We start from the raw sequence: 27,952 nt of genomic DNA on the forward strand, positions 1-27,952 counted from the left end.
ACATTAAATCCTTTTAAAATAAAAATTTGCTTGCGTAAAAGAAACTGTCTAATTTCTAATTCCGTGAGTTTTTAATTAAATTATTTGTTTACATTTAATAACAATAATAAAAAAATAAAAAAATATTAAATTGTTTTAATATTCTAAACAAAAAGAAAAGATCGATAATATAAAATTTGAGTTATCAACGGAGTAATATACTGCGAGTGCTCTGTACCCTCATCCACTTCACGGTCAACGCGCAGTTAAATTTCTTTATACAAAGAGCGCATGCGCGGTCTGATCTGTCAAGCACAATGTACGCAGTCGATGATGGTCGATGAGCCTGGAATCGCGAGGACACACCGAGTTCTTTACCCCACGTATTCGGAATTTAGTTAGAGGTTACGTGACACTTGTAGAAGATACATTAAAATTAATAAGTAGATTGAAATAAAGAAAAAATAGAAGATAAATAAATTCATCTCCTAGCTGCTGACAGACGTAAAAAAAAATCCGGTGAAAAAGTTTAAGGAAGACATTTAACTGCAAGCTGCTTGCTACACTACTAACGTTTGGTACAACAATAATAAACAATAAAATAAAATACGTTAACAAGTTACGCGAATTAAAAAAGTAAAAACAAAATGTTTTCCGGCCTGACAAATCAGGTGTCCACTTGGATGGGAAAGAAGGGTGAGGACGGTACTGAAGTAACTGAAGAAAAGCCTTCATCACCTACTCTTGAAGGTGATCAAGATCTTGAAAAAAAAGATAGCAGGTACTTGATAAACTCTTATAATTATAATAATTATCTATTTGTTTTTAATCTAATTGTTTTTTTAAATTATTCGCCCGTGATTTCTGTAAAATTGTTATTTTATATTGTTAATGATAATGGTCATGCGATGCATGACCGGAGTCGTGTACGTGATGCCGTCCGGATACTTACACTAATAAGTTATGTTAACAATTATTTCAATTATAAATATGATCTTTTATCGTTTGTAAAAAAATGTCAATTGTGTGAAAAAAATTGTCTCCTACGCCGTTTACAGTAAATTCTTCATCACAGAGGTATTTGATTTTTAGCAAGCCCGGCCCTCTCTTTTCTCTCTTTGTCTTTCTCCCTTAACACGATCGATAAACTACGACATTTTTTTTTTATACTATATTTTCATTTATTATTATTTTTTTATACAAAAAGCTTTTACTCAAAATTTTAATACACGTTTATTTATTAATTTTTTATAAAACTACTTTACTTATATTATTTTTTTAATGTATGACCCTTAACTTTTTAACTTTGAATTTAATTAATTTTCTACTACTGGAATTGATCAAATAATTCTTTCATGATTTTTTAATTTTTTTTTGTTCAGAAAAAGGAGGATTACTTTAATGAATATTATAAAAAAACTTGGGACAAAATTTATTTATAACCAGAATTTCCAAACAGTTTGATTCTTACCAAGGATTTCAATTAAAGTAATTAATAGACGTTATTAATTACAAACTTCTTTTGACATAACAAAAAAAAAATTTTTCCATTAAAGAAAAGATAATATTGTGGAAAATTTATTACGTGCAATCAAGAACAATGAATAAACGTCAGATTGAAATATTTTTATCTTCCAGTAAATCACAATTTTTATTGTTTTTCTTCATCGATTTTTTGTAAATGAAAGGGGAGTCGCACACGAGCCTAGAATCTTTAAAAGAAACCCTCTAGTTTGATGTTACGTAAAAGCATCTCTACGGTTAACAATAGTTGTGAAATCGATTTATTATGAGTTTTCTTAACTCATTGTTATTTTTATCAGTATTGTTGTGTTATAATTTATACTCATTCGTCAAAAAATTCATTAGGTAAATTTACTTATCTCAAAATAAAATGAAAATTGTAAGCTTGATAAAAAATTAATTCATTCGGTCACTATTAAAAAAAACGACTACTTTTTTTCAATTAAATTCTGCTTCGTATACTCAATTTATTTAATTCAATTCCGAAATTAAACTTTTTGTTGACGCCACGTTGATTACACGTAATTAGATGTAAATTAGAACGTTATCAGCGTACTTAGAACAGTTACTGTCGATGAATATTTTTTACACTGTACCTCCATGAGTTAGAAAAAAAATAGGAATTATTTTGTAATTTACAAAATTGTATTGTTATAATTTATTTTTAATTAATTAATCAAAGTAAAAAAGTTCTCAATCGTAAAATATGACTATTATTAAAAAATAAATGTCATCAAGTATAAAATTTATTGACATTGTATCGATCCAAGGACAAAATATTCCAGCTTCAGCCTGCAAGGTGTGAATTATAATCCTACACCTCAATGAATTCATCCCCGATATTTACATTACTATCTATGCATCTATTTTATCAACAGTATCAAATATTATTGTCAATAATTTAACAATTTTAATTATAATGATAGTAACAACAGTGTTTGACTTTATATTTGTTTAGATTTGAGTTTTTTTATCTGTTACTCTTTTTTTTTAATAACTAAAAAATAAAAAAAAAAAAATATTTTTATTAAAAAATTAATTGGCAAACTCCATGGAGAAATATAATGTATTACGTAACAAGTTAGTAGCAATTTTCGCGAGTACCAAAAGCGGTCAATAATCAAATGCGAGTACTGACATTAATAAGATTACGATAGTGCGTAATGCGATCGTGGCTGGTCGATTGAATTACAGATGAAAAGACCATGAGCTATCTTAAATCATCCCCTATCGTATCTCACAATGACAAGGGTATAATTATCTAATACAAAAGCCTTCTCTTTTGCTTATAAAATTTGCAGAAATAAAAATAATTGAATAAATATCCACCGGAGTTAAATTTATGGCATCAGTAACAATTTTTTTTTAAATAAAAATACTTATGAGCTTAATTTTTTAAATTATGTTATGATAAAGAAAAATAATCAATGAGTTTTTAAAAAATAAATTGATAAAAATATTATATTCTAAAAAAAAAAACTGGCTTTTACATTAAAGAAAACAAACTAAAATATAGAATCAATGATGGCTTAAAAAATTCACATTTATATGGTATATTCACGACAACTTTTATATATAAATAATCTGCATGCTTATTTTTCTTTAAAACTTGAATTCAATGCTCTAAATAAATAAGAAAGAGGATATATTATGTCCGTAAATTCGAGCGTTAAAAGTTTACATTTTACGTTTAAGGTTTACATTTTATTTTGTGCTATCAATCAGGTAATTTAAAAAAATTTTTATTTTTTTTCATTTTTATATAGACAAGCAGATGAATAAATTTTTAAAAAATATTCAAAGTTTTTGCAGGAGTTATTTGTTTATAATGCAACACAAACGCACGAATTTATATTTATATCATATAAACTACACAGTTCGCTTTTGCATTGCTTTTTATAATACTATGAATAAAACATTTATTCACACGCTAGAAAAGTTTATATTTATTTTTATCTTTATAGATTTATTATGTTAATTATGAGAAAAATCACGTTACCAAAATTAGTCGTACTTTAATAGAAACGTTTAACAATATTTTTAAATTTTATTTTATTTACTAATGATATAATATTTAAATCTTTTTTTGATACTATTAGTACTAAATATAGGCCATTAAATAAACACTGATAATACCTTGGGCAAAATATTAAATAACTATTAAATAAAATATCGCTTTTATAGTCACCATGCAACCTAAATAAATACTTAAATAATTAAGTTATCATCAACTAGCATTACGAAGCTTAAAAATATTTTAGCTTGTAGCAAATAATAATAAATTTAATTTTAAGCACGTAGCAAATGCTTGATACGATTATTTATTTTTATCAGCCATTAAAAATTAGTTCAAATAGTTTTTCAAACAATATTTTAAATAAATAAATAAATTTATTAAATACCCAGCATGTAAACTCTCAAACGGATAAAAATTTTTATTTAAAATTTAAAGCACTAATTTAAAATATAAAATAAATAAGCATAAAAAAATTATAAATTATATTTCAGCCCGACAAAAGGTAGTAAATTGGAGATGCTCGCCGGAGTGAAATCACAAATGACAGGATGGTTGAGTGGAGGAATCCCTGGATTATCAGGTCGTGGCGCTGCTGAAGCCACTGAAGGTGGTGAAATTCAACCTGCATCAGCAGAAGCTACTGAAAATCAAGCACCGAGGGAGACTACACCAGGCCCATCGTCTGAACATGTAAAAGATGATGACGCAAGCAGGTGGGTCTCAGGGTATGTGGATTCTGTACTACAAGCTACTGGGCACGTTCCCATTCTAGTTTTAGTTTTCCGCATATCATACATTTTTTATATCTCAACAAATTAGTACAATAATACTTATATAATTTTTTTTTCTATTTTAATTTTAATTAAAACAGTGCTACTGGAGGTGCTGACAGTGGACCAGCTAGTCTTGAAGGTACACCTACTGAAGACAAGGATGGTCAACAACCATTTGGTGCTGGTAAGTTATGAATATTAACGGCATTATCATAATTATTGTCTCCGTTGAAGGTAACATCTGCATATAAAATATAAAGTTTTTTTTAAATAATCTATAATATTATTATCATTAAAATAATTCACTCAATTAAATATTAAACTTATTAAATAAATTTTACAAATTTATTTTTTGTAAGTATTTTCACCTTTAAAAAAAAATCATTAATCATTGGACATTAAGCTTTATAAACTATATTCAACATAAAATTCTTCACAGTTCTTTTTTTCATAGAGCTATTACCGAGTAATAATCTAATATTAGCGAATTGAAACCTGATTGAAACGATAAAAATCAGTATATTTTACAAAAATTTTATCTCTTGAAATAGTTAACTTGTAAAGAATTTTGGTTCTATTCAAAATGTATGCGTTTCACTAGATTAATTGAAATTAAAAAAATGTGTTGGTAATTTTTTTCATTCACTGAATATTGGATTTGTTATTCAAGATACTAGTTTTTACCCAAATCATTATTTGCACCAATTCATAAGTTATTAAACAAAAAATCTTCAATAATTATTAAAATATTAATGGATATATAAATGGCGAGAGTAGGTTTAGAATTAGATTTTCGGTCTTTTCAACCGAATACTATAACTCTGAATAAACTATTGTTTATGTGTGACAAAAGAAAAAGTGATGAAGAAATACACTATAAGGTGAGAAACGTTTTGTCTATTTAAACAGGGATGAGAGACTCATTCGTTAAGTGTATGTCGTATAACACGCTTTGTTTGTTATATTGTTAGGAGAAATCAAAACCAAGTTTCAATATTTATCAGTCATTCAGCCATTTGCAAATTTAAGTTGTCATTTGTAAAGCTTAGTTGAATATAAGTTATATATTTTTTTAATTTTACAAAATTTAAGAGTTTTGTTTCTCTTATTGAATATCGAAACAGATAAAAATTTTTAAATAATTTAAAAAAAAATTGTAAAAGTTGTTGATTTGGTCTGAGAAATTCTGTATACTAAAGTAGAATGAATTAAAGGACTAAAACACGTACAACATCTCTAACTGTAGAACAAAAGGGTTTAAACCTATTGTATACTCACTCCAATCGCTTTAAAAACGTGTCGATTGTACAGATATCTCTGTCATCTATCTTTCTATTCCCTGTTATTGCGCACACAATATTCGAGATCTAGATTCGTATCTGATGTCCTTAAGGGATTCTCTTTAAGAAGTGTTTTTTTATTCCTTAAAAAAAATTTCCACATCTTAAACTAAAGTAGTAAATTTTATTGAATAATAAAAAATATATACTTTTTTATTGTTAAGATAAGACAAATATGGCAATGGTAAAATTTCTTTACTTTTCTTTTATCGATATAAGTAACGTCACGTGCAGCACGCTACGTGATTCGATTTTCTTTAAATTTTATTATAAAAGCCTATTTTCAAAAAAAAGTCATAAGAATAATCTAGCCTCGTTTTTTAAGGAGCTGTCTTTTCATTCAACTTTAAATTTTAACTAAATTTTCCTACCCATAAATAAATTTTATTTTATATTTGTTTCAAAAAGCATAAAACACATTTTTATTAATAATTTACAAATTATATTTAAACGCCAGTTAGAATAGTTGAATATTATTATGAAAAGAAAAGTAATAAAAAATAAAAATAACTAGATAAATTAGTAGCCTTTTTTTCAGGATTCAATTTGAAAACTTATCGGTTCGAGGACGTGCAGTTGATTACGTACTCTCAATCACAAACCTGCTACTGAACAGCTTGTATATGTAGTAAATGCCTATATAGTCTCTATAAATTGATGGCTATGGATCCATAATATAGCTTCACAAAATATATAATACATCTAGCGGGTGAATTTTCATTATTGGTGCTTATGAATGTTCATAAGCTAGCCACAAAATAGTGTATTCTACCAAAGTGAAAGAGAGAGAGAGAGAAAGAGAATTTGGAAAATTTAATTGAAAGCACTTGTGATCTATAACTTTGTGCTATTGGAATCTAGATTAAACATTTTCCAACATGTACTATTATATCCAATGCTTCTCATCATGTATCCATGATTTTATTAAGGTCAAAAACATGATATCCCTTGAGTATTCACGTGCCTTGTAATAATGTAAAAATCACGTCATCGTTTTTTTTTTAAACTCCCCATACTATGAGCATAAAAAAGGTCATTTGATTTATTATTCACCGAAAAAAGTTCTCAGTAAGCAGTAAAAAAAAGTCGAATAATAAAAAATCAGGTTAACATACAGAGATCTAGGAAAAATATCCCAAGAGTCGTACTAATTTATCCTGAACAAATCCACGTGAATCTCTTAGGGATTCTAGAATGAAAAATCGATTTTAAATGAAAGGGTGGAAAACATAAAAAAAAATACCAAGTTAGCTAAAAATTCTCTAAAAAAACAGACTCAAAGCGGATTTTAAGGATCCAGATTAAATGACGGATATTTATCGAAAAAATTGTGTAGTTATAGTTTTTGAATGAATGTTTTTAAATTTAAAAATAAAAGAAAAAAAAGCATAAATACTTTAATCTGAAAAAACTTTTAGCGTATGAGCGAGAACTGATTGGCCACAAGCATAACTCTGCAGTAGACTTGCCGGCTCCAAATATTTTAAGTATTTGTGTAATTCACGTGTATGTATACATAAATGTGGGTGTAGATAAATGAAAATACCGACTGGAGAGATTCTTGAATTTTCTGAACTATAAACGGATTCAGTCGACAACGAGCTACAGTCATTCGTGTCCTGGGGCGGTTGGTCCATTTCACCCCGATCAATACACGACACTCGACGTTCTCTCTCATTCTCTCTCTTTCTCTCTCGTACTCAATCTTTCTCACTTACCCACTCATTCTCTTTATTGCTCTTGCTAACCAACCCTCTGTTATCTGTTTTCTCTAAGAACACACTGACATTGACAACAGCTATTGGTAAAATCAACGGATAGTGTTAAATAATAATTTATATCCTATTAAATGTGATCGTTCTCGAGTTCCTATAAAAGATTAGTTTTTATTTATTCCTTGTGACTACCGACTTAATTTTTTTTTATTTTAAATGTTAGAATTTTTATTTTATTTATACGTTTGTTCTTCTACGTAAGATAAACATTTTTTAACTTGGTACTTTATTTAAAATTGCAATACTTTACACTTAAATAAAAAAAAAAAACATCAATAATGTTAGTTCGAACGATGCGACACTCGTCAACCTGGCCTTTAGAAAACTCACTTGATTCTGAGAAGATTAAATTGCCATCGTCTAGAACGCAACAGCTTTTTGAAGGTGACCTTGTTGTTTAACCTTTTAGAAAGATTAATTGTTAATCAAATTTTTTTTCTATTTTTATTCTATAAATTTTAAACATTTAAAATTATTTCTTCAACTTGATAAAATAAATATGTAGATTGCCGTCATTAACTATAAAGTTGTACGTCTTTTGAATGCAATTAGAGGAAACGAGCAAAAGAGATTGCACGGCGTACCATACCATGAAAAGCTCCGTTTATTGCGTCTGCTACTAGACTGGTTGGTAGATATATAGTGGCTACCGAGCCAAAGTCCATAAAAGTACAGTCAATTCTAGGCCAACCTGGAATAATCTCACCTCGACCTCACACTAAATGACTGAGATATGGAAACCCCCGGCTACTATTAGAATTAATTTTTATTTATATTATTTCAACAAATTTTCTCTGTTCTTTTGAAGAATTAATAAAAGTTTAAAAGTTTATCATATTTATATTTATATATTTCTTTAGTTTCAACGAAAGCCTTGGCCGGAGCTAAGAGTCTTGGTGGGTTTCTCTACAGTGCTGTTAATAAAGCCGGAAAAACAGTAGTTGAAGCAAGTGCAAAAATCAAGAAAACTGTTGAGGAAAACGTGAGTAAACTTTTTTTATATTAATATTTCAAAAACACATTTTCTTTATTGTTTTCATCAAAAGAAAAACTGAAAACTCATTCAACTAATTAAAACATCTATTGCTTTTACTTTTTCTTCACTCTTCACTTTGATTACAATTTTATCAAGGTAATAGAACATTTAATGACGGTTGAAATTTATCAGCACGTTGATTACAATGTTCCAATACCGTCGTTGAATTTTCAATTTGACTAAAACAAAAAAAAGAACACCTGTAACGCTTGGAAAAGAATTATTTATTCATGATTCACCAGTACATCTATTGAGAGTAGATCTAGGTTTAGTAGAAGTCTATACACCGTCAATGACAAATCACAAGGACGCGTATGAATATTGACGAGTTAAGTTGGTCATCTGTTAGCGAGCTTTCGCACTCAGACTTTCAGTAATGAATATCGATGACTCGTTTAATTTGTTCAAAAGTACTATCTGAGGTAAATTGTTTCACTTTAACGGCTTGTCAAACTCACTAATATGTACTTACTAGCTACGTAAGCATGTGTGAGAAACCTTCGTGCACTAGATCTAATGAGGACTACTCAGCAAAGTGTGAGAGCCTATCGAGAGTAGTAGTCTAGTCGAGTAGTACGAACAGTTGGATAGTCAGACAGTTCAAGTATTTAAATTTCTTATTAACAAAATATAAATGATTCATTTTCTCATTACTCTATATTTATTGACATTTAACTCAATTTTCCACTATAACGATTTTTAAATTATTTGATTCAACTATTAATTACTTGAAAGTTTAATTTCAAAAATTGAAGTCATTCTACAAGAATCGGTTAACTAAGCAGAACTGTGTCAGCCACGATCAAATATATATATAATGATTTCAATAATTATTGGAATTTAAAATCGTATTATTGAAAAATTTATATTTTTTAAAATGAACACTTGCATGTAAATATATTTTTAACTTCTAAATTTATACAGCTATCAGAAATAATTTTTCAATTGCTAAAAATTTGTTAATTGTTGTCTTAATAGGGTTTATACTAATTTTATTTAATTTAAAGTAACGTTCACAATTTTGCGTTTCAATCTTTTATCTCACGTTAAATTGACATTGTTGGGAAGTTTATTTTCTATTTTATATAAATTAGTAATATCAAATTATCAAAAATTTTCATTTAGTCATGAATTATGACTCATAATGATAATATAAAGAATAAAATACTCGTGAAAATGGATAATTTGTCAGTTTCGTGGTGAATAAAATTTCTGTAATTTATTCAGAATTGTTTTTGAGTCATACTAATTCTATTGTCTTTTATTAAGTGTAATTGGCATAAGATTTCGGAGCAGTATTTTGTTTTAATTAGCTGATTTTTACTGCTGTATATTATTGAAAACAACATTACTTCAATTAAATTCATTTTAGTTCCTGTACGGAATATTTTATGAGAATTAATTACATTAGAGTAATTATCAGTACTAATGAGACAAAGTAAAAAAAAAAAATTTGAGAATATTGTGATTAACATGAAAAATGTGTAGCTTATTATGATTAAAACTTTTCTTTACATTATTTTTAAATTATTATCCTAACACATGAAATTTTGAAGATATTTGTCTCAAATCCCTAGGAGTCTTGTCACTTTTACAATGATAAACGTAAAGTACATATATGAGTAGAAAAAAAAAAAAGGTCAGTGAAATAAAAATATACGACTGCATACATATTTGAGCATTAATATTAGTATACATAGAATAATAAAAAGAGAAAAGTAGCCTTAATACAAGTTTAACAAATAAAATGGATCAAAGAAGAATATGAATTTGCACTACATCGTATTGATCCATCAGAGACGCTACCCTCGTAACACGGACACACCTTCTAACGTTAAACTCGACGTATCTTGTTAGTTACGTTATCGTTACGTTATTCGTGCCTTCAAACGCGTACACATCTGTTATAGTATCTTGAAACCAATGATGCAACGCAAGTATTTAAGTTGCGGTTTTTCGATCTTATCACCAAATTCTATTTCTAAAATATATATAATAATACTCTTATGGTTACCTAAAATGTCTTGTATTATATTACCTTGTAGGATAATCTGACAATACAATATGTCAATATAATACAAATACCACATTACAGGCACATTTACCACAATAATTTAATGATGAATCGATTACCCAAGCCTTGAACTTTAAAAGGCTCTGTGTCACATCTGAATATCACGTTTTAGATGAATCATTCAATCGGATTATTATATTTTTCATTCAATACGTCATTATTACATCTCTAATAAAAACTTTATTATATTTTATACAACATTATTTATTGGGAAAAACTCAACCATCACAATGCAATTCAAAAATTTTTACTTCTTTATTCAAAAGGACTAATTGCTGTTAATGGTAGATAAAAAGTATTAAATAATTATCAAAGTAAAATGTTAATAATATTTTTCATAATTATAGCGACTTATTAATGTGTACCGTGAACTTTATCGTGAAAATTTTGAGAAAAAACATTTGCAGATTTGAACGAAATGTTAAAATTTTAACCCTATTATTATTATTATTATTATTATTATTATTATTATTATTGTTGCTTAAATGAGGTTATAAATAACTCAACATTTTTTAATAATTTATTATTTCATTCTAAAATATTAAGCTCACAGTTAATTTGATTAAAATACGTAAAAAATTTATAACAAAAAATTTTAAATTTTATAATTGACATGAGTTAGTCCAAACAAGAGTTATGTTGAATTATTTTTTTTTTTTTCACAAAATTTATTTTTAAGATAACAATGTCTAAAAATATATATTTCTGACTAATATTGTTTCTATTAGTATAACAATTTATTACTGTTAAATTTATAAAATTTTTGATGTTATACATTCAACCCATAAATAGTGAAATTTTTAAAATAGAAATACAAAGTTTTAATGTATTTATGTTAACTATTTATTCAACTTAAAATCACTTTTATACATAAACTTTATATTAACAATTTGTTTGCATATATAACATATAAATTTACAAACAATATAGATAATGTGTGTAAACTTAGTGCATAAAATTTTCTGCTAAAATTCAGCATGGACTGTACAAAATTATTCATAGGTTTTTACAGGCTAGCTATTAATTCTCAAACTAAAGATAGAACAAGTTGTACCATAAATTGTTGGTTATAACGAATTTTTTTTATCGTAAAGTTTTGTACTTTTTTAAACTTAACAATGAATACTTACATACTATAAAGTCTGGCTTTATATCCAAGTTTTTTAATTATATAGTATAGTTAAACAAAATGCTAGTATTATAAACTTTCCATATCTTTATGTTATATGTGTTTGCTTTTACTAATTAAATATAATAATTTTCTCGTTAGTTTTCTGATAACCTGAAATTAGACTCGAGTGTAGTACCCCGTAGATATGTCAACAATTAATATTACACTTTGTCAACTGGTAACCTTGTGATTTCAACCAGCTTGCGGCATATTCGCTTTCTAATAGTTAGGTGACTACGTAGATATCAAGTATCAAGGTGTAGTTATTTTCCAACCATCCTCCTGGTTAGTTGGGTCTCTGATGGTCTATTAGACCATCGTTGTCGTACGAATCCTACTTCTGCCGCTTACTGTATAATTCAATTTATCAGTGAAATGTAATTCTCTATCGTTAGCAAGTTACTTATTATCTACTTAACACTTTGGTTATTAATACTTCATAATCTCTGAGATCCCAAAGAAAATGTCACTCTATTTTTTTCTTTATAATAAAATTAACTCGTTTTAGCCAGTGACTTTTTAATTTGTTAAAATGTTTTTTTTTTTTTTCACCATAATATTTATGATTTTTTTTACTCTTTTGATTTATATTAGATTATACTTATTATAGATTATATTTATTTATTTGTTCAAACGCCAATCGACTTTATACATTAGGTTTACATTAAGTAAATTTAGTTTTAGGTGAAAAAAGAAAATAAAAATAAAATAAAAAAGCATTAACATTGTTGTTTAAATAAACGATAGAAATGAATTTTTACTAATAAATCATTACAAACTCGATTTGTTTTGAAATAAATTTTTTAAAACTCAACAAAAATATGGTTATAATATTATAATTTCTTAAAAATTAATTCAAATGTTAACTGACCAAAAACGGTGCTAAGGTGGCTAAAAACGGTACTTTTACCCTATTTGTTATGGCATAGCTTCAAACGACCTGCATCTTGCAGTCTTTAAGTGAGCAGTCTTTAGGAGAGCATGGCGGCTGACAAAGAACAAATGGACTTTTGTAAACTCAAATATCTCAAATCTTTTTTCATTTACTTCAATTGAAAGAAAGTCAAAAAGTTTGCAGCTGTCATGGGAAAAAAGAATTTACGGACAAAATCGAGTACTTGGAAAAAACAAAGTTTTTTCCCTAGATTGTCGACAAAAAGATAGTTTGTTATAAAAGTAGTTACTCTTGATCAGTGGAAAAAATCGAGAAAAAAGATTGAATGAATTTGAAAAAAAAATTTATAAAATTTTTAGAGTACATAAATTTATGTTGTAAGTTTCTTGTTCACGTTGCAGTCTTATATTCTTAAATTTTCATTCTTCACACTGAAAAAAATTAAAATTACCCACTAAACTTTCACCATATTTTCCACGTTATTTTCACTTGAATTCCATGGAGATTATTTTCTTCTTCACACTTTAAACGCTTTATTTTACCTTTTCTCCCATGAGACATCGATGCAGCGATACAAAAAAGCGTCAGCTAAAATATTAAATAAAACTATTAAATACTTTCTATCAGAACTTCATTGTTTGAACGATGAAATTGACATAGATATTTCCGATAACCCCTTTCTTTCAAATATACAATCAATTATTTCAACTCAAACGAATCTCTTTTATTTTATTGCGTTTTTTATTTCAGTACGTATTCAGTCCGCAGATAAATTAATTGACCTAGTATGTGATAATTGAAGTTCTATCGACTCTTGCTCGTTGCCAAAAAAGCAAAATAAAAAAAAGAAATAACGTATTTAGCTCTGAGCAATCATTACTTCAGTATTTTTAATAATAACATTATATTATTTCATATTCTTAGTTTTTCTTTACTTCTAAAATAGAAAATAGACAAATGTTTATCCGCACTTTTAAGTTAATTATTATCCATTCTTTCATGTCTTACTCACTGCATGCAATAAATTTATACAGGTAAACAACCAGGTAATATTTTAAGAGCTTTCATTCATATTTTATAAATAACCTCTTATTAAATAAAATAACAAAATCTTTTTTTTTCTTTAATTAAAGCGCTTAGCTTGGTTCATAATTTAATGTAAAATATAATTAGAAATACATGTTTATTATTTTTTACCTCTGCTTCAACATCTTCGTCTGCCCGCAATAATTAATTACTTCTATTTCCATCATAAATAAAAGACAGCCGAGTAGTTGCGTGAAATACTAAACTCTCAACCACAGTAAATTAACTCGACTACCCACTCAATTCCCCACCGTAGTTACATATTTGAATTTTAGACAGCTGAAAATTACTGTGTATTTAATCTACAAATTACCCTGAAATAATTGTTCAATTAATAAATAGTCTTTCTGATCTATTTACACATAAATTATTTTAATATGAAAACTTTTAAAAATATAATTACTTACAAATTTTAAAGTTGGTCTTTGGCTAAGTGGTGAGCATGCTTGCCACTCGAATTCACCACATAACCACAGTGATTGTTGATTATAATTTTTCAATAACAGTTTAGGTTTATAAGTGGGAAAAAACGTATTTTTTAAGTGCAAAGAAAAAAAAGATACAATTGTAAGATTATTCTTATTCCATTAACAAATTTGAAAGTGAAGAATAAATAAATTTATACTAAAAAGTAATTGCTATCAATTCAAAAAAACCCTTTCCTGGCTATGAATATTTAAGGTCACTAAAAATAGTTCATTTGCCAGCAAATTAATCTTCCAATTAGATCACTCATAACTCTTGCTTAAATAATTTTTGCTTTTAATTACAAATATTAATTAAAAATATTATCTTTAAAGAAGCTTAGGAATAAATAAAAATGTTTTTCAAGTAATGATAATGTTTACCAAAATAATAAAAAAAATACGTTGAAGTAAAAAATCTCAGTGCTATTTATATTTAAATTAAATTTAATTCAAGCGCATATGCATGCCGTTAAATAAAATCATTTTTTACATTTTTATTACTGTAACATTATATTTCCTTAAAACAGATTTTTGCCAACTTATAAAATAATATTATTCCTATTATGATACTTTCGTAATTAATGCTTTCCAATTTAGACTATATTGTGTATCAAAAAATAAACTCTAAAGATCAGTAAAAAATTTTTTGAATTTCGTAAACACAGGCACAAAAAATCAGACTAAAAAATGGAGGCTTGAAGTGATAAATGAATTGAGTACATAATAAATAAAGAAATCCCTGAGAGTGTTAGGGTGGTGACCCTCGATCTGTTTAATGATAGATATTCTTTGATATTAGGGTTTGAATGCGGCTGATTGTATAGTTACAATTTATGACGTCACATGTACTAGATATATCTAGGTCGGGACATAGACGCCGTCGACCCACATTTTGCTTTTGGCCTTCTCACCCTCTTCCTCATCTTCTCCCTCTCCTGTAAACTTTAACACCCTCTTATACCTCCGATGCATGTTCAGTTGGTGCTTTTACCTAAACTTATGCGCTGAAGCGGCAATTTCAATCTACGACCATCAGCTTATTGAAATCCATCTTTTTTCCTTTTTTACTTCACTTATTCTCTTGTAATACACACTTGCTATGCAATCGATCTGTCTTGATGACGCCCCAATGTCAGGATTCAACGCGCATGACTTTTATGTATTAATATTCGCCCAGTCTGCATTACTAAGTTCAAGTATATCTATGTAGACACAATATACATTGTAAATTTGTCTCTTTGATAAATTATTACAAAATTGTAATAAAACATCCTCATATTCATAATAATATTTTAATAATTTCGGCTGCTCCATTTGAAAACACAGTAACTACTAAATTTTTAAATCTCATTTTTGTCAGTACAGTAGAACTCGTAGAAATTCAGTCTAGAGGGAGAGTGTGAGGGAAACTTATTCTCGACTTCCTTCAATCGTGTACTGGTAAAAGAATTTAGAAGAGTCCTACACTATTGTTGGATTTTTTATTAATTTTAATAATCAATCTGATATTTTTTACATAATTTATAAATCGAATTTTTCATCAATTTGAAGTTTAAGCTATTTTTTTTAAATATAAAACAAATTTTTAGAAAATCTGCGATTTTAAATGTACAAATTAATTCATTTGGAAATTCACAATTTATTTTAATTTACAAAATTTATTGATTTGAATCAGATCATGATAAATTTCTTTCATTTGAATAACTGAATTGAATACGCTGTAATTTATTGCCAATTGATTAAATTACTAGTTTATAAATGGTGCATATCTGATGAATTATTGGAAATTTATACATCATTTCAGATTTATTTGATACTTGACTTGGGTAGTAATTTTTTTAATCTCTCAAACAAAAGAGGCCCATTTGACAAACAGAATGAAAGATTGTTTATTTATTATTACTTTATTAATTACATTTACTTATTTTAGTGGCGAGTAATAATAACTATAATAAAAATTCTTCTCAATGTCTCAAACATTATTCAAATGATACGAAACGACAAGTTAAAAATATAAACTTTAATTTATTGTTATTGAAAATAATTTATCTCCGTTTGAAATTTTTTTAGAGTAATGTAAGTAGCAATTACTTTAATCCAACAAAAAATTTATAAAGTAGCCTAAATGAAATCATTTAATTAATTTTATTAAAATGAATAGGTAAAAAAAAGAAAAGCCCATTGAAAATTACTCTGCATTCAGATAAACTCAAGCATCAATAATTTTTCCAAATCCCTTCGTTAGATTCATTAAACTAAAGTCTTAATTTTAACATAAAAGAACTATTTAAAATTTTTTTCTTCAGTAAAACTGCTTAAGCCTGTATGTATTTATAATCTGCTTTTAATTGCAACTAACAATCTTTATCATTGTTGTGTATGCTTATGCGAAAACCGCTTACAATATTAAATGAAACATAAACACTTGAATAATAATACATATACATACATTACACTTAATCCCTTGACTTGATAAAATTTTAAAGCTTCTTTTGGAAGAAAATGTTCGAGTGGTAAGTTATCATTTTCACATCCATTTGTTTTTATTTATTCATTTTCCTACATAATAAACTCATTATAAAGTTCGCTGTACGGGTATTACATAACACGTCAAAAAAATAAAGAATTATAATATTATGGAAGGTACTATGAAAGACTTTTAACACGGCTAATCATTAGCATGTTTTACACGTACTATTTTTTTAATCTAGTATCAGCAATATAATTCACTTTTTTCGAGCATCATTTTTTTCTTAACTATCTGCGTGACAAGAAAATGGTATTAACTACGGCACGATCAAATTTCATATTTTAATTTATGTATGTACATGTACTTTGTCGGCTAGATACATTTTTTTATAATTCATTATGTTTCACTACATTACTGCCTTGAAAAAGAAAAAAGTATATTATTCATAAATGAACAAAATGACTATATTTATCTCCATTAAATAACACTATAAATTATGCGGGTAAACCACCCAAGAATAATAAATAAATTTTCAAACTCAAGCTTACAATACATTTATCTTAAAATAACAAGACAACTTTTTCTTAAAATGACAATTAAAATAAAAATTTCTGCTGAGACAAAAACTAAAATCTGTAAGGAAAATCTTGAAAATTTATGTAGATATATACACTTAATAAATTTAAGAAAAACCTTCGGTAGTGTATATATGTACATAAAGAAAAAAAATCAGTAATGTTCTACTTCTTGAGCGGGACAGCTGATATTACGTCAGAAGCACGAGACTTCTCTCCTTAGCCTTCTTCTACTACTTTCTGGCTGCGTTTTGCGGATCAATAAACTCACATCCGCAGAGTACAAGTAATGTTCTTTTACTACCACGTGCTACTACTATACACTATTCGACTTGACTTTTCTCTAAGAGGATTATTCGAGGCCAAGTGCGAGTTTGAGTATCAATATACTGTCTCATATATGGTTTTCTATTACATAAGTAATAGGAATAATATTTTTCTTTACAATTGGCTTTTATAACAATTATTAATTATTAAATTTTTTATATTAATTTTTTGCAAAAACATCTAATCATAATTACAATCATTTTCTAGTCATGTAAAAAAGTAATTTAATAAGTTCAATTAAAAAGTTTGAAATTAATTATTAATTTACTAAAGAAAATGCAATATTTTTCATTTTCAAACGTACTTAAGAACGCCGAGATTTCTACCACTGAGCTATCTAAATTAAGATGATGACAATAATGATCATATTATTATTAAATTTTTGTAAATCTTCTATATTCTAAAAAAAAAAAAAAAAAAAAAAAAAAAAAGTGTGTGTGTACTTATGTACGCACATTAGAAGTTATACTTTTGGTGTAACAAGATAAAAATCTTTCTAAATATTTTATCTATCGCGTTATCCTACGTTTGTAGAAAAAAGGACACTTATAATAGAAAAAAAAGTATTTAATACATTGAAAGTTTTATTATAACGCATTATCTAGTTAAATAAAGTTTATTTAAATATCATAAAAAAATTATTTCTACATAATTAAAGAAATCTGGAAATCGGTTGACCGTGCAGGCCAACCCTAGAACTTCCTGCTAAGTTTGCATTTCTAGCACCCTAAAAATGTGTTTTTTGATTAATATTTGAGCTTTTCAAGCTCAAAGCACAGTTTTTCACATTTTGAGCTCTTCGAGCTCAAAATGTATTTATTAATCAACGATAACTTTTGAATGTGTTGTTCGATTTCCTTTTTAAAAAAGCATTCGACGCAGTTTTTTAAGAACAAAAAATGAATACATAGTTTTTTTATGATTTTTTCGCATGCTTTGGAGTTATTTTTAAAAAGGCTTGATGAATTAACTCTTAATTCTAATCAGATCTACGTTTTGATAGACCCTTTTGAATGATGTATCGTAGAACTCAATCGGTTGATTCGTTTTTGAGAAACCGTACGACAAAAATTTATTGACACACACCCGGCCGGACACCTCGGCGGGAATAATCAGAATGGCTTCCTGGGATCTTAAAACGTGGACATCTGATGAAAACTCGACTTTTAAAAATCGGACCGAAATCAATAACTTTCCATTATAAAAAATTTTTAATTTTCTTAGCGGGAAGTTAAAAATATATAGTTATATGAAATATCGTGGATACAGTTGCCAGTTCTCACGCAAACATACGTAGATGTACTTATTTTTATTTTGTTGGTAACTTTTTTTTTTAAAAAACTAAAATGTTGAGTAGCTAACTTCAAGGTGTCGGTTTTTCGTGACGGTGTGCGCGCTCATCGTAAAAATTTACCCTCATCATTTTTGCCTATTATATCGCGTCAAAAGAAGTATAACTTAAAAAAAAAAAAAAAAAAAAAGTAAATATATAATTTAAACGTTACTTTTTAAAAGTAAAAAATAGATAGATTTTTTTATTCGTTGTACAGCTGTACACAGAGAAAAAACCAGTAATAATTAATGTTTCGTACAGAACTTAGTAGTATTTTAAAGAAATGTTCATAGACAGAAACGTACAGATAGCAACCAGTAGTTTTTACAAAGCGCCCTCATTTTTTCCATGTAGAAACTATTTTCTACAATTTTTTCTTTAAAATCTACGTTAGTTATAACTATAGGTTAACTGCAATTTACACTTTGAATTGAATTTAAAATTTTAAATTAAAAACTTTGAATGTTAGCTCCAACTGACACTTACATATTTCAATTAAGACTAATTATACTAGATTTTAAATTTTACCTTATGACACTTAATAACAAGAATAAAGAGTAAAATTAAGGCTCTGTGCGGCATTTAACAATTTCACTGCACTAGATGTCCTTTTCTTTGGCTGCCAACTAGACGACGTCACCCAGTTCGGGATGAGCTGTCGTGTCTTGAACTTCATCGGACATTTCCCCACCTTCCTTTACTAGCTTTATAAATTTGGCTAAAAATTGACAAATTTTTTTTATCGGCTCACCTTTGAGCGTCTGCCGTAGCAACCAATTAATTTAAATCGAAATGAGCTCCTGCTTTGCTTCCGAGTCAGGACGAAGTCCTTGAAAATAAAAAAAATTTGTTCTCGTAGTGCAAAATTGATAACAGTAAAAATACAAAAGATAACAATTATATTGTTTAGACTTTTATTAAAATATGAAATAAAAATTTAAATACTATTATAAATTTAATTCTGTTAATAACTTGTTAAAGTTTAATGAACAACTTTATAGGAGCAATTCAGTTTGTGTTCAATTAAATCATCTTTAATATAGTTAACTTTTGAATAGCTTTTAACGATGACATGTACACATGTATATGTATCAACATACATATTTATTAGACAATAACAATCATAAAAACATCGATTTCACTAATGGATGATGGAACGTAATCAATATTAAATTCCACAAATGGATAATATATCTTCTCGTTTATTATTTCCCTCCATAATTAAAATTATCTCTTTGTTAATTAATTGAAATACATCAGTATTTTATTTCTTTTTTTCTATATTTATTATCTCTTTTTTCATATTTTAACTATTACGTGTTCTCATTGTGAATATACTATTTAATAATATCAGTTAATTTATAGTACGATATTAATAAATTGACAACAACACCAATTCGCTTTATTTCGTTGTTTCAATTAATGCCCATTTTAATGGTTTTATAAATTTATAAATACGTGACATTAATATTGTATGACGTATATCAAATAATGCCACGACATTCTCATCACGTACCATTCGATTGATAGCAGGACAATACCTGCCTATCTTATTGAATAGTTAAAAAAAAAAAAAATATATATATATATATATATATAATTTTCCTCGTATTTTAAAAAACCAAAGTTATAGTTATTCTAAAAAAATACAAAAAAAAATCTATAAATTCAATAGTAAAGATTTCATTATCACTTTTATTTCCTATGCATTCTTCTACTGTTAACCGTACAATGAAATTATCCTGCAGAAAAGCCTATTGTAGTGATTTTATTGATTTAAACCTCCAACTGAATGGAAACAAATCATTTTTTATTTACTAATACAAAAGAAAATATTATTTGTTTATTTTTTATTTCGTTAAATTTTTTATGTATTAAAAAGTGTCTGTCAATAAAAAAAAATTCAATTTGAAAGTAAAAAATTAAAGAAAATGTATCGAGCATATTTTCCAATTTAAGTTTAATGAGAAAAAAAAATATGTTTATTTTTGAAACAATTTTTTTAAAAAGTTTCCCTGCAATTTATACAAACGTAAAGTATCTACCAAACTGAATTAGTTCCATATACCTTATTATATTATATATAATATTTATACAATATATATATAATATGTATACATATGTAAATATATATAACATGACTTGAATACATAATTTTGATGCTTGCGTCAAAATATCCCTGGAGATGCGTTGCGCCAAGGGTTGAGAAAATCAATGTCCGTTATCTGAATACTCTGTGACATTATATATATAGATGTATAGCTGTATGTATAGCTCATGAAACTATATGACATATATTCGTTTATATAAACTTCAAAGATTTAACGACACATCAGTCATTTGATCGAAGATAAACTCTAATACTGTGTCATCATGCTATAATGTTTTTCTTGCATTATATTAACATCAAGTAATTTGTTTAATTTACATAAAAATGAATTTTCAATGTAAATTGTAAACGTTAGAGAATAATTTTTATAAATAAAATGTAAAACAAAAATACTTTATACTGTCGAAGTACAAAAGTATTTTTTAATCTCAAGAACGTCAAGAGATAGCAAATAGTATTTCTATAGATTCTTCGTAAAGTCAGTCAATTGGTGGAGACTTTTTTTATTTGGACGAGAAAAAAAATTAGATTAAATAAAATGAACTATCGATAAGTGAGGTCTCATATTATTAAAGATGCTGAAAGGTTTTATTTTTTTTTTTTTTTCACAATATTGGTTGAATTTTTAAATTGAAAAAGACAATGATCATAAAAGGAAAAAACATTAGGAAAACGGTTGACCTGAAGACCATCCCTGCAACTTTCCGCTAATTCCATACCTAAGCGATTAAAATTGTACTTATGACGTTTTTGAGCTTAGAGAGTTGGCTTTTCTATGCGTTTGAGTTCTTTCAGCTCAAAAGTCTGATAGAAGTTTAATAAAACACTATTTTTTTAATTTTCAAACTGCAATTACTTTTGAATGAAAAAACCGATTTTCACGCGGTTGGTAGCATTCAACGTAGTTTTTTGAATCCTATGATTTACTTTTAAACACAAATTGATCAGACTGAAAATTTTGGAGAAATTTGAAAAATTCATTTTTTCCGAATTTTTTCGACAACGATAACTCACGAACCAATCAACCAATTTTGACGTTCTGGGAGAAGATCAACATGGTTTTTTGAGCTTGTATAGTTATATCATTACATCAAAAGTAACACTTACTCGCAACATTAAAATGATAAAAATAATTAAATATCTGTACGAGAATGCGAATGTTAATTTTACATTATCTTTTTTTTTCTTATAGCAGGCAACAGAAAAATAAATACTATTCTACAATTTTTATACGTAAAATTTACATTCAAAAACATTAAAATCTATTGTTGTAAATTTTTTTTATAAAACGGTGTTTTGTCATCTACGTTCTAGTTGGAATTTAAATGGTGAATTTCTAAACGTAGTTATTTTAATATGACACAACGCGATTTAGAGTGCAGAGTAGAGTAGAGCAGAGCAGAGTAGGACATAACAATTTTATGTATTAGTTGGGTAGTTTGGCGCACAAGAACATTTTCACAACCTTCAATCGATATTGAACGAACAAGTCGTAGTCGTTCCATATAAATTTTTCTGCTGTTCTATTCCGAGTAGCTTAACCCAATAAGACTGTTTTATTTATCATTAAATTTTTGATATAGCCATCAATAAATACGTTTTTCAATTAATCTTTTATTACTTATTTTAAATATCTATTTATTGCAATTATATTGTTTTCTGTTCTCTTTTCTCTTTGAGTTGACTCAGAAATTCTTCTTGATTATTTCGATTTTGTTCCGTTTATAAATTAAAATTATTCTGGAAATCATATACACTAAATTAGATAGTTAGATAAATAAAACTGAACTATAATTAAACGTCAATGTATTATCATACTGAAATTAACATATACCTAAGGTTCTTCAGAATTTTTTTTACCAAATAAATTATTATGAAGAGAAAAATTTTTATTCCTAATTTATCAAAAAAAAAAAATCTTTAAAATAATCAGGTGTCTGTTAATTTTTAGTATCATAATTTATTAGTTAATTTATCATTGATGTATGAATTGCTTCTATTACTTGAACATGAGAACACATTTTTTGAACATTTTAATATTAAGTTTATGCATATCACACAAATTTAATCCTCAATAAACAATATGAGTAATATGACCTATCAAATACATAAATGTTGTCTCTATTTATGTTTTTTTTTTTTCTTCCAGAGGTTAATCGCAGAATTGAACAAAGAGCAAGATGCTTTTATTGCCGGTAAAAATAACGAAAAAGGTGAGGCTGTAGCTCCATGGATTGGAGCACCAAACGAAGATGCGTTACGCGAAGAATGTCTGGCTCTTTCAACTGTGAGTAATACCATATACTAACAAAAGTATGTTTTTTTCTTACTATATGGTTATGTGTTTTCTTGTCTATACATAGATTTAAACGGGCAAAAGAATTTATATCCGAGAGAGCTTTGCAAATATGCTCTCTAACTTCTGAGAAATTTTACAAAGAAATCATAACACAGCTACTTTTTTTATGATAAAATATTATTTATTATTATATTATTATTATTATTATTATTATTATTATTATTATTATTTCTAATAGGATCGTCGTAACTTTGTAAGAGCTCCACCACCAGGTGTTGAATTTGATTGGGACTTTGAAGCTGTACAACCTATGGCTCAAGCAACGCTTGCTCTTGATCCTAATTTAGAGAACATGAGGTTCGAGCTAGTACCCAAAGTGTAAGTTTCTTTACCTTTTTTATTTAAAAATAAAAACCTGCACAGAAAAAAAAATTTGCTTGAATCAAGTGAATAATTTTGAAGAACTTTATCTTCTTGATTTGAATAGAAAAATTCTCAAACTAAGAAATTTTTCTTGGCCTAAGTAAATTTTACTTGATTCAAGAATTTTTCGTCTTGATTCAAGACAATGAAACTCTTCAAAATTATTTTCTTGGTTCAAGAATTTTCATCTTGATTCAAGTTAAATTTTTTTTCAGTGTGTAAAGATAGATTTAAAAAAAAAAAACTCTCAGTATAGTATTATTTTACATATTTATTTGTTTAAGAAATATGATGACTGTAACCGAATATTTCATGAGTTAATATCACAAAATATAATTCTAACGATTTAAGATCTCTTATCTATTATTTCCTTACAAGATCAAATTTAATTCTTACAAATTTTAAATTGATATAAATTTTTCTTTAACAAGCAATTTTATGGTTAAGAAATAAGTTTTTTTTATGTAAAAAGTAATCAAGTTTTTGAGTCGTTAATAAATTAAAAAAAATATATATATTACAGAATAAGCGAAGAAAACTTTTGGCGTAATTACTTTTACCGAGTCTCACTACTTCGTCAAAGTCACGAATTAAATGCGATGGCAAGTCAAGCGGAAAGTAATCCTAATCAATCCACCGGTAGCATCGATCACCCTCAAGGTAAATTTTTACAAATATTAAGTCACTACATGTATATTTGCATTTTTATTACTACTATGTTTTAAAAGTATTAAATAATAATTATTATTTTTTTTAACATTGCTTTTTATTATGCACTGCATAGTCAATTATTTCATTATTAAGCATAATTACTGTATTCAACAATTTACGTACCATAATCATGTCAAATATTCATTTTTTTTATCTACACTAAAAAAGTCACTTGAATTCATCTACTCAAACAATGAAAATAAAATTTTATTTTCTCACAATTTGCTACAGTGGAATGAAGTTCACACTTAACAAGTCGACAATTAAATGATCAAGGTTTGAGTATAAAATAATAATTATTAAAAATTAATTTGTTTTGATAAATTATCAATATCAAACATAGTAGTAAAGTAACACAATTATTGTACACTAGTTGGCTTGATTATTAGTTAGTTAGTTTGTCAGTTAGTAAATTACTTAGATGCAAGTGTTATTCCTACGTACTGTTCAAGTAGATAGCAAAAAGGAAGCTATAAAAGATACACCAACAGGATCACTAACAACCAAGGTAAATCCAACAATAACAACAACACCCAATACACCAAACGATGAGTATATTTCCGACAATGTGCAACCATCTGACAATGATGCACAACAAACCAAAGAGAATATTAAAAAGTTAGGAGCGAAAGCGTCAAAAGGTCAGTAAATAACGTATAAGCTTTGTTCAAACTCACGGAGAACTTGAAAAAAAAAAGAGACAAAATGTTGCGAACCCAAAAAATAAAATGGATTTTTCTCTATGTTTTTTTCCTGTCTTTAATTCAAAAGAATAGTTTTTTTTTTTTTATTACTGCTGGCTAGTAATTAAGGTTTATAAAGTATTGATAATTGATATGATATTATCATTCTTCAAGATTTTATAGATAACCATGTATTCCAATTATTATTATTAATGGCGCTGAACGTAATTATAAATTTAGAATTTGAAAAATGTATTCTTAAAATCGATGTTAATTAATAATTACTATTGTAATAAGAAGTATAATTATTAACTCTAAGAAGACAATTGTCTTACAATATTCAACTGGCCATTAATCGTAAGTATCAGCATTACATGATTCTTTAACGAATTGAGCACGCTAAAATCTATACGTGGTGTAGTAGATAAATATTATAAAAAAAAAATAAAAACACCGCTTTAAAAAAATTTTATTTTGCAAATGCACATTTTGCAATTATTTATATGAATGTTATTAATGTTTGTAGTCATATTTACAGCAATTACACTTTAATTCAGTTTATGGTTTCTGCTTTGTATCTTTTAGTAAAATGCAAAAAAGCAATTATTTTATTTTTTCTACAGCCTAAGAAGAGGAGAATCCCGTATTATCCAAAACGACATCATCCTATTAACATTCATTTATAATTTTCAATTAATATTATTTTATTTTTATTAATTATTATTTTTTCACTTACGTTTTTAATTTTATTGTTATTGTTTTTATTGTCATTTTATCAAGACACAAAACACTTTTCAATGCCATTCACTCATCAATCTTTTACTTATTTATTTATTAATTTACAAATAATTTATTTACTTGACATGGCAATTTATAATTTAAAAAAAAATTATATGTATCATGACAAGTTGAAGAATTTATTTGACAAAAAAAAAGAAAAGAAAAATGAATAAAAAAAAATTTTATCAATCAATAAAATAAAAAAAAACTCGCAAATAGACTACTATTATTATTAATAATTAGATGAGACGTTCGTTAATATAATAAAATTATTCTATACGAGGCAAAAAATAAAATAAGATAAAAGATATAATTTAAAGAAAAAACTTGTGAGAAAATTCAAATAAAATAAAATAATTCGATTATCTGTCTGTTAATCTGTCCGTCTATGTCAAATTCAATCTTACCTTGACTTCGTTTTCTCCGTGTTATAAAGTTGTAAGTTGTAATAAATATACATATTATTAAAAGACAGTGAATATATTATACAATTTAAAAAAAAAAAAAAAGATTTAATAAATGCATTATTACAATGAAATAATAAAATAAAAAAGTTAAAATAGGTACCTAATTAAATTTGTTGAATGACAATACGTGTTTTATTGGGTAGTAAAAATATAAAAAAAATAAAATACGCGTTATTCTGGAGTATATCTGTGCAATATAACAGTACTATATAAAAAAAAGAAAAGTTAAAAAGCCTACGGCCAATGCGTCTTTTTTACACGACAACTCATTTCACTGGCAAAAAGATAAAAGAAAAAAAAAAGTATATTTTCTTTTAATTTTTTTTAAACGCGAATTGAAATAAACTGTGGTATTTACACTTATTCTACAAGCTTTGTAAGCACAATCATTTAAGGTTTTCATGAAGAGCTTTGGCCGTAGGTACAGAATCGGATTCAATTAAAGACAGCAATTAAAAAAAAGCAAACATGAGCTAATAAATTGAAATCAATAGTTATAAATATGTGAATAGAAAGAGTTTGAAAAGTTTATTACATAAACTAAAATTAAAAATTAAAGGAATAAAGTCTTCAATAATAATTATTATTATACTAAAGAGGGTGTTGAGCAGCACAAAATTTATATGAAAATATGGTCATTTGTTATTTATATTATCAGTCAATAAATAAAATTATTTATTGTCATTTCATATCATTATTAAAAATAAAAATTTAAGTGACTGTATTTTCATTTACTGAAAATTTACACAAAAATAAACATTATCTGCAAAATCTAAAACTAATATAATTTAGAGTTATAATACTAGAGAAAAGATCCATTTAAACATCGTTCTCCATGGGTTTGAATTATTTATATTTATTATTATTTATTGTTTATTATTTATTTTGTTCATCCTCCAATATTTTCCATTGAAAAAAAAACCTTCATTACTACATTACTCAATACGTAATCACGGTATTGTATTATTTATTTTTTCATACATTTCATGAAATTCTTCAACCCAAATATACACAAACATAAAAAAACAACACATCCAAAAACACATACACACTCGCATTCATTTAAATACAATACAAAAAAATTATAAACACATACCTAATAACCCTCGAGAAAATATCAACTAGCTTCAACGCTGCTTGTGACTCTCTCCGCAGAAGAAGAATGGGAAGGTGAATTGGAAGCTGAACTAAAGGATTTCGAGATTGTACCTGGTGACAATAAAAAGACAACGTCGTCAAAAACAGGCAACAGTTTCTCGGTATCATCAACAGCATCTGTTAAGGAGGGAAAAGAAGACTGGGAACAACAAATGGATGAGCTACTCGACGAAGACGAGGATCTTAAATAAATCAACAGTTATAATTATTAATTATTTATTTATCTGTTAATTCATTAAAATTTTTTTGATAACCACTTATTTGCGTAATCAAAGATAATAACAATGATAATATAAATTTGAATAAACATTATATATTGAAATATCTCTTAAAAAAAATAATAATTAAAATAATAAGCAGTCTGCAAAATGCTTGTGCGTAATCATCGCTCATATTATCAATCGCACAAAACTCATAAATGTGTAATAAATAAATAAATGCTGCGCCAGCCTCTGTACAGACAAATTAACTGTTGTTAG

At 26.7% G+C, this 27,952-nt stretch overlaps 1 protein-coding gene across 8 annotated transcripts; it reads left to right on the top strand.

Annotated features, from left to right (window-relative positions):
* The first annotated feature begins 292 nt into the window (after nucleotides 1-292).
* On the top strand, nucleotides 293-27,884 carry LOC123259636 (synapse-associated protein of 47 kDa). 8 transcript variants are annotated; one of them, XM_044720254.1, is made up of 10 exons: nucleotides 293-760; nucleotides 4,012-4,245; nucleotides 4,392-4,477; nucleotides 8,269-8,390; nucleotides 13,619-13,630; nucleotides 23,102-23,239; nucleotides 23,490-23,629; nucleotides 24,198-24,334; nucleotides 24,838-25,026; nucleotides 27,471-27,884. In XM_044720254.1, the coding sequence occupies exons 1-10, from the start codon at nucleotides 627-629 to the stop codon at nucleotides 27,662-27,664; spliced, it is 1,386 nt and encodes a 461-aa protein (XP_044576189.1). In that variant the 5' UTR covers nucleotides 293-626; the 3' UTR covers nucleotides 27,665-27,884. The 8 variants fall into 8 exon arrangements, with proteins under 8 accessions (XP_044576189.1, XP_044576190.1, XP_044576192.1 ...); XM_044720255.1 differs by having other exon boundaries at nucleotides 294-760; nucleotides 24,841-25,026; XM_044720257.1 differs by having other exon boundaries at nucleotides 294-760; nucleotides 4,012-4,233.
* Nucleotides 27,885-27,952: the final 68 nt, after the last annotated feature.

The sequence above is a fragment of the Cotesia glomerata genome, linkage group LG2 (genome assembly GCF_020080835.1).
Source record: "Cotesia glomerata isolate CgM1 linkage group LG2, MPM_Cglom_v2.3, whole genome shotgun sequence".
In the NCBI taxonomy this organism is placed as follows: domain Eukaryota; kingdom Metazoa; phylum Arthropoda; class Insecta; order Hymenoptera; family Braconidae; genus Cotesia; species Cotesia glomerata.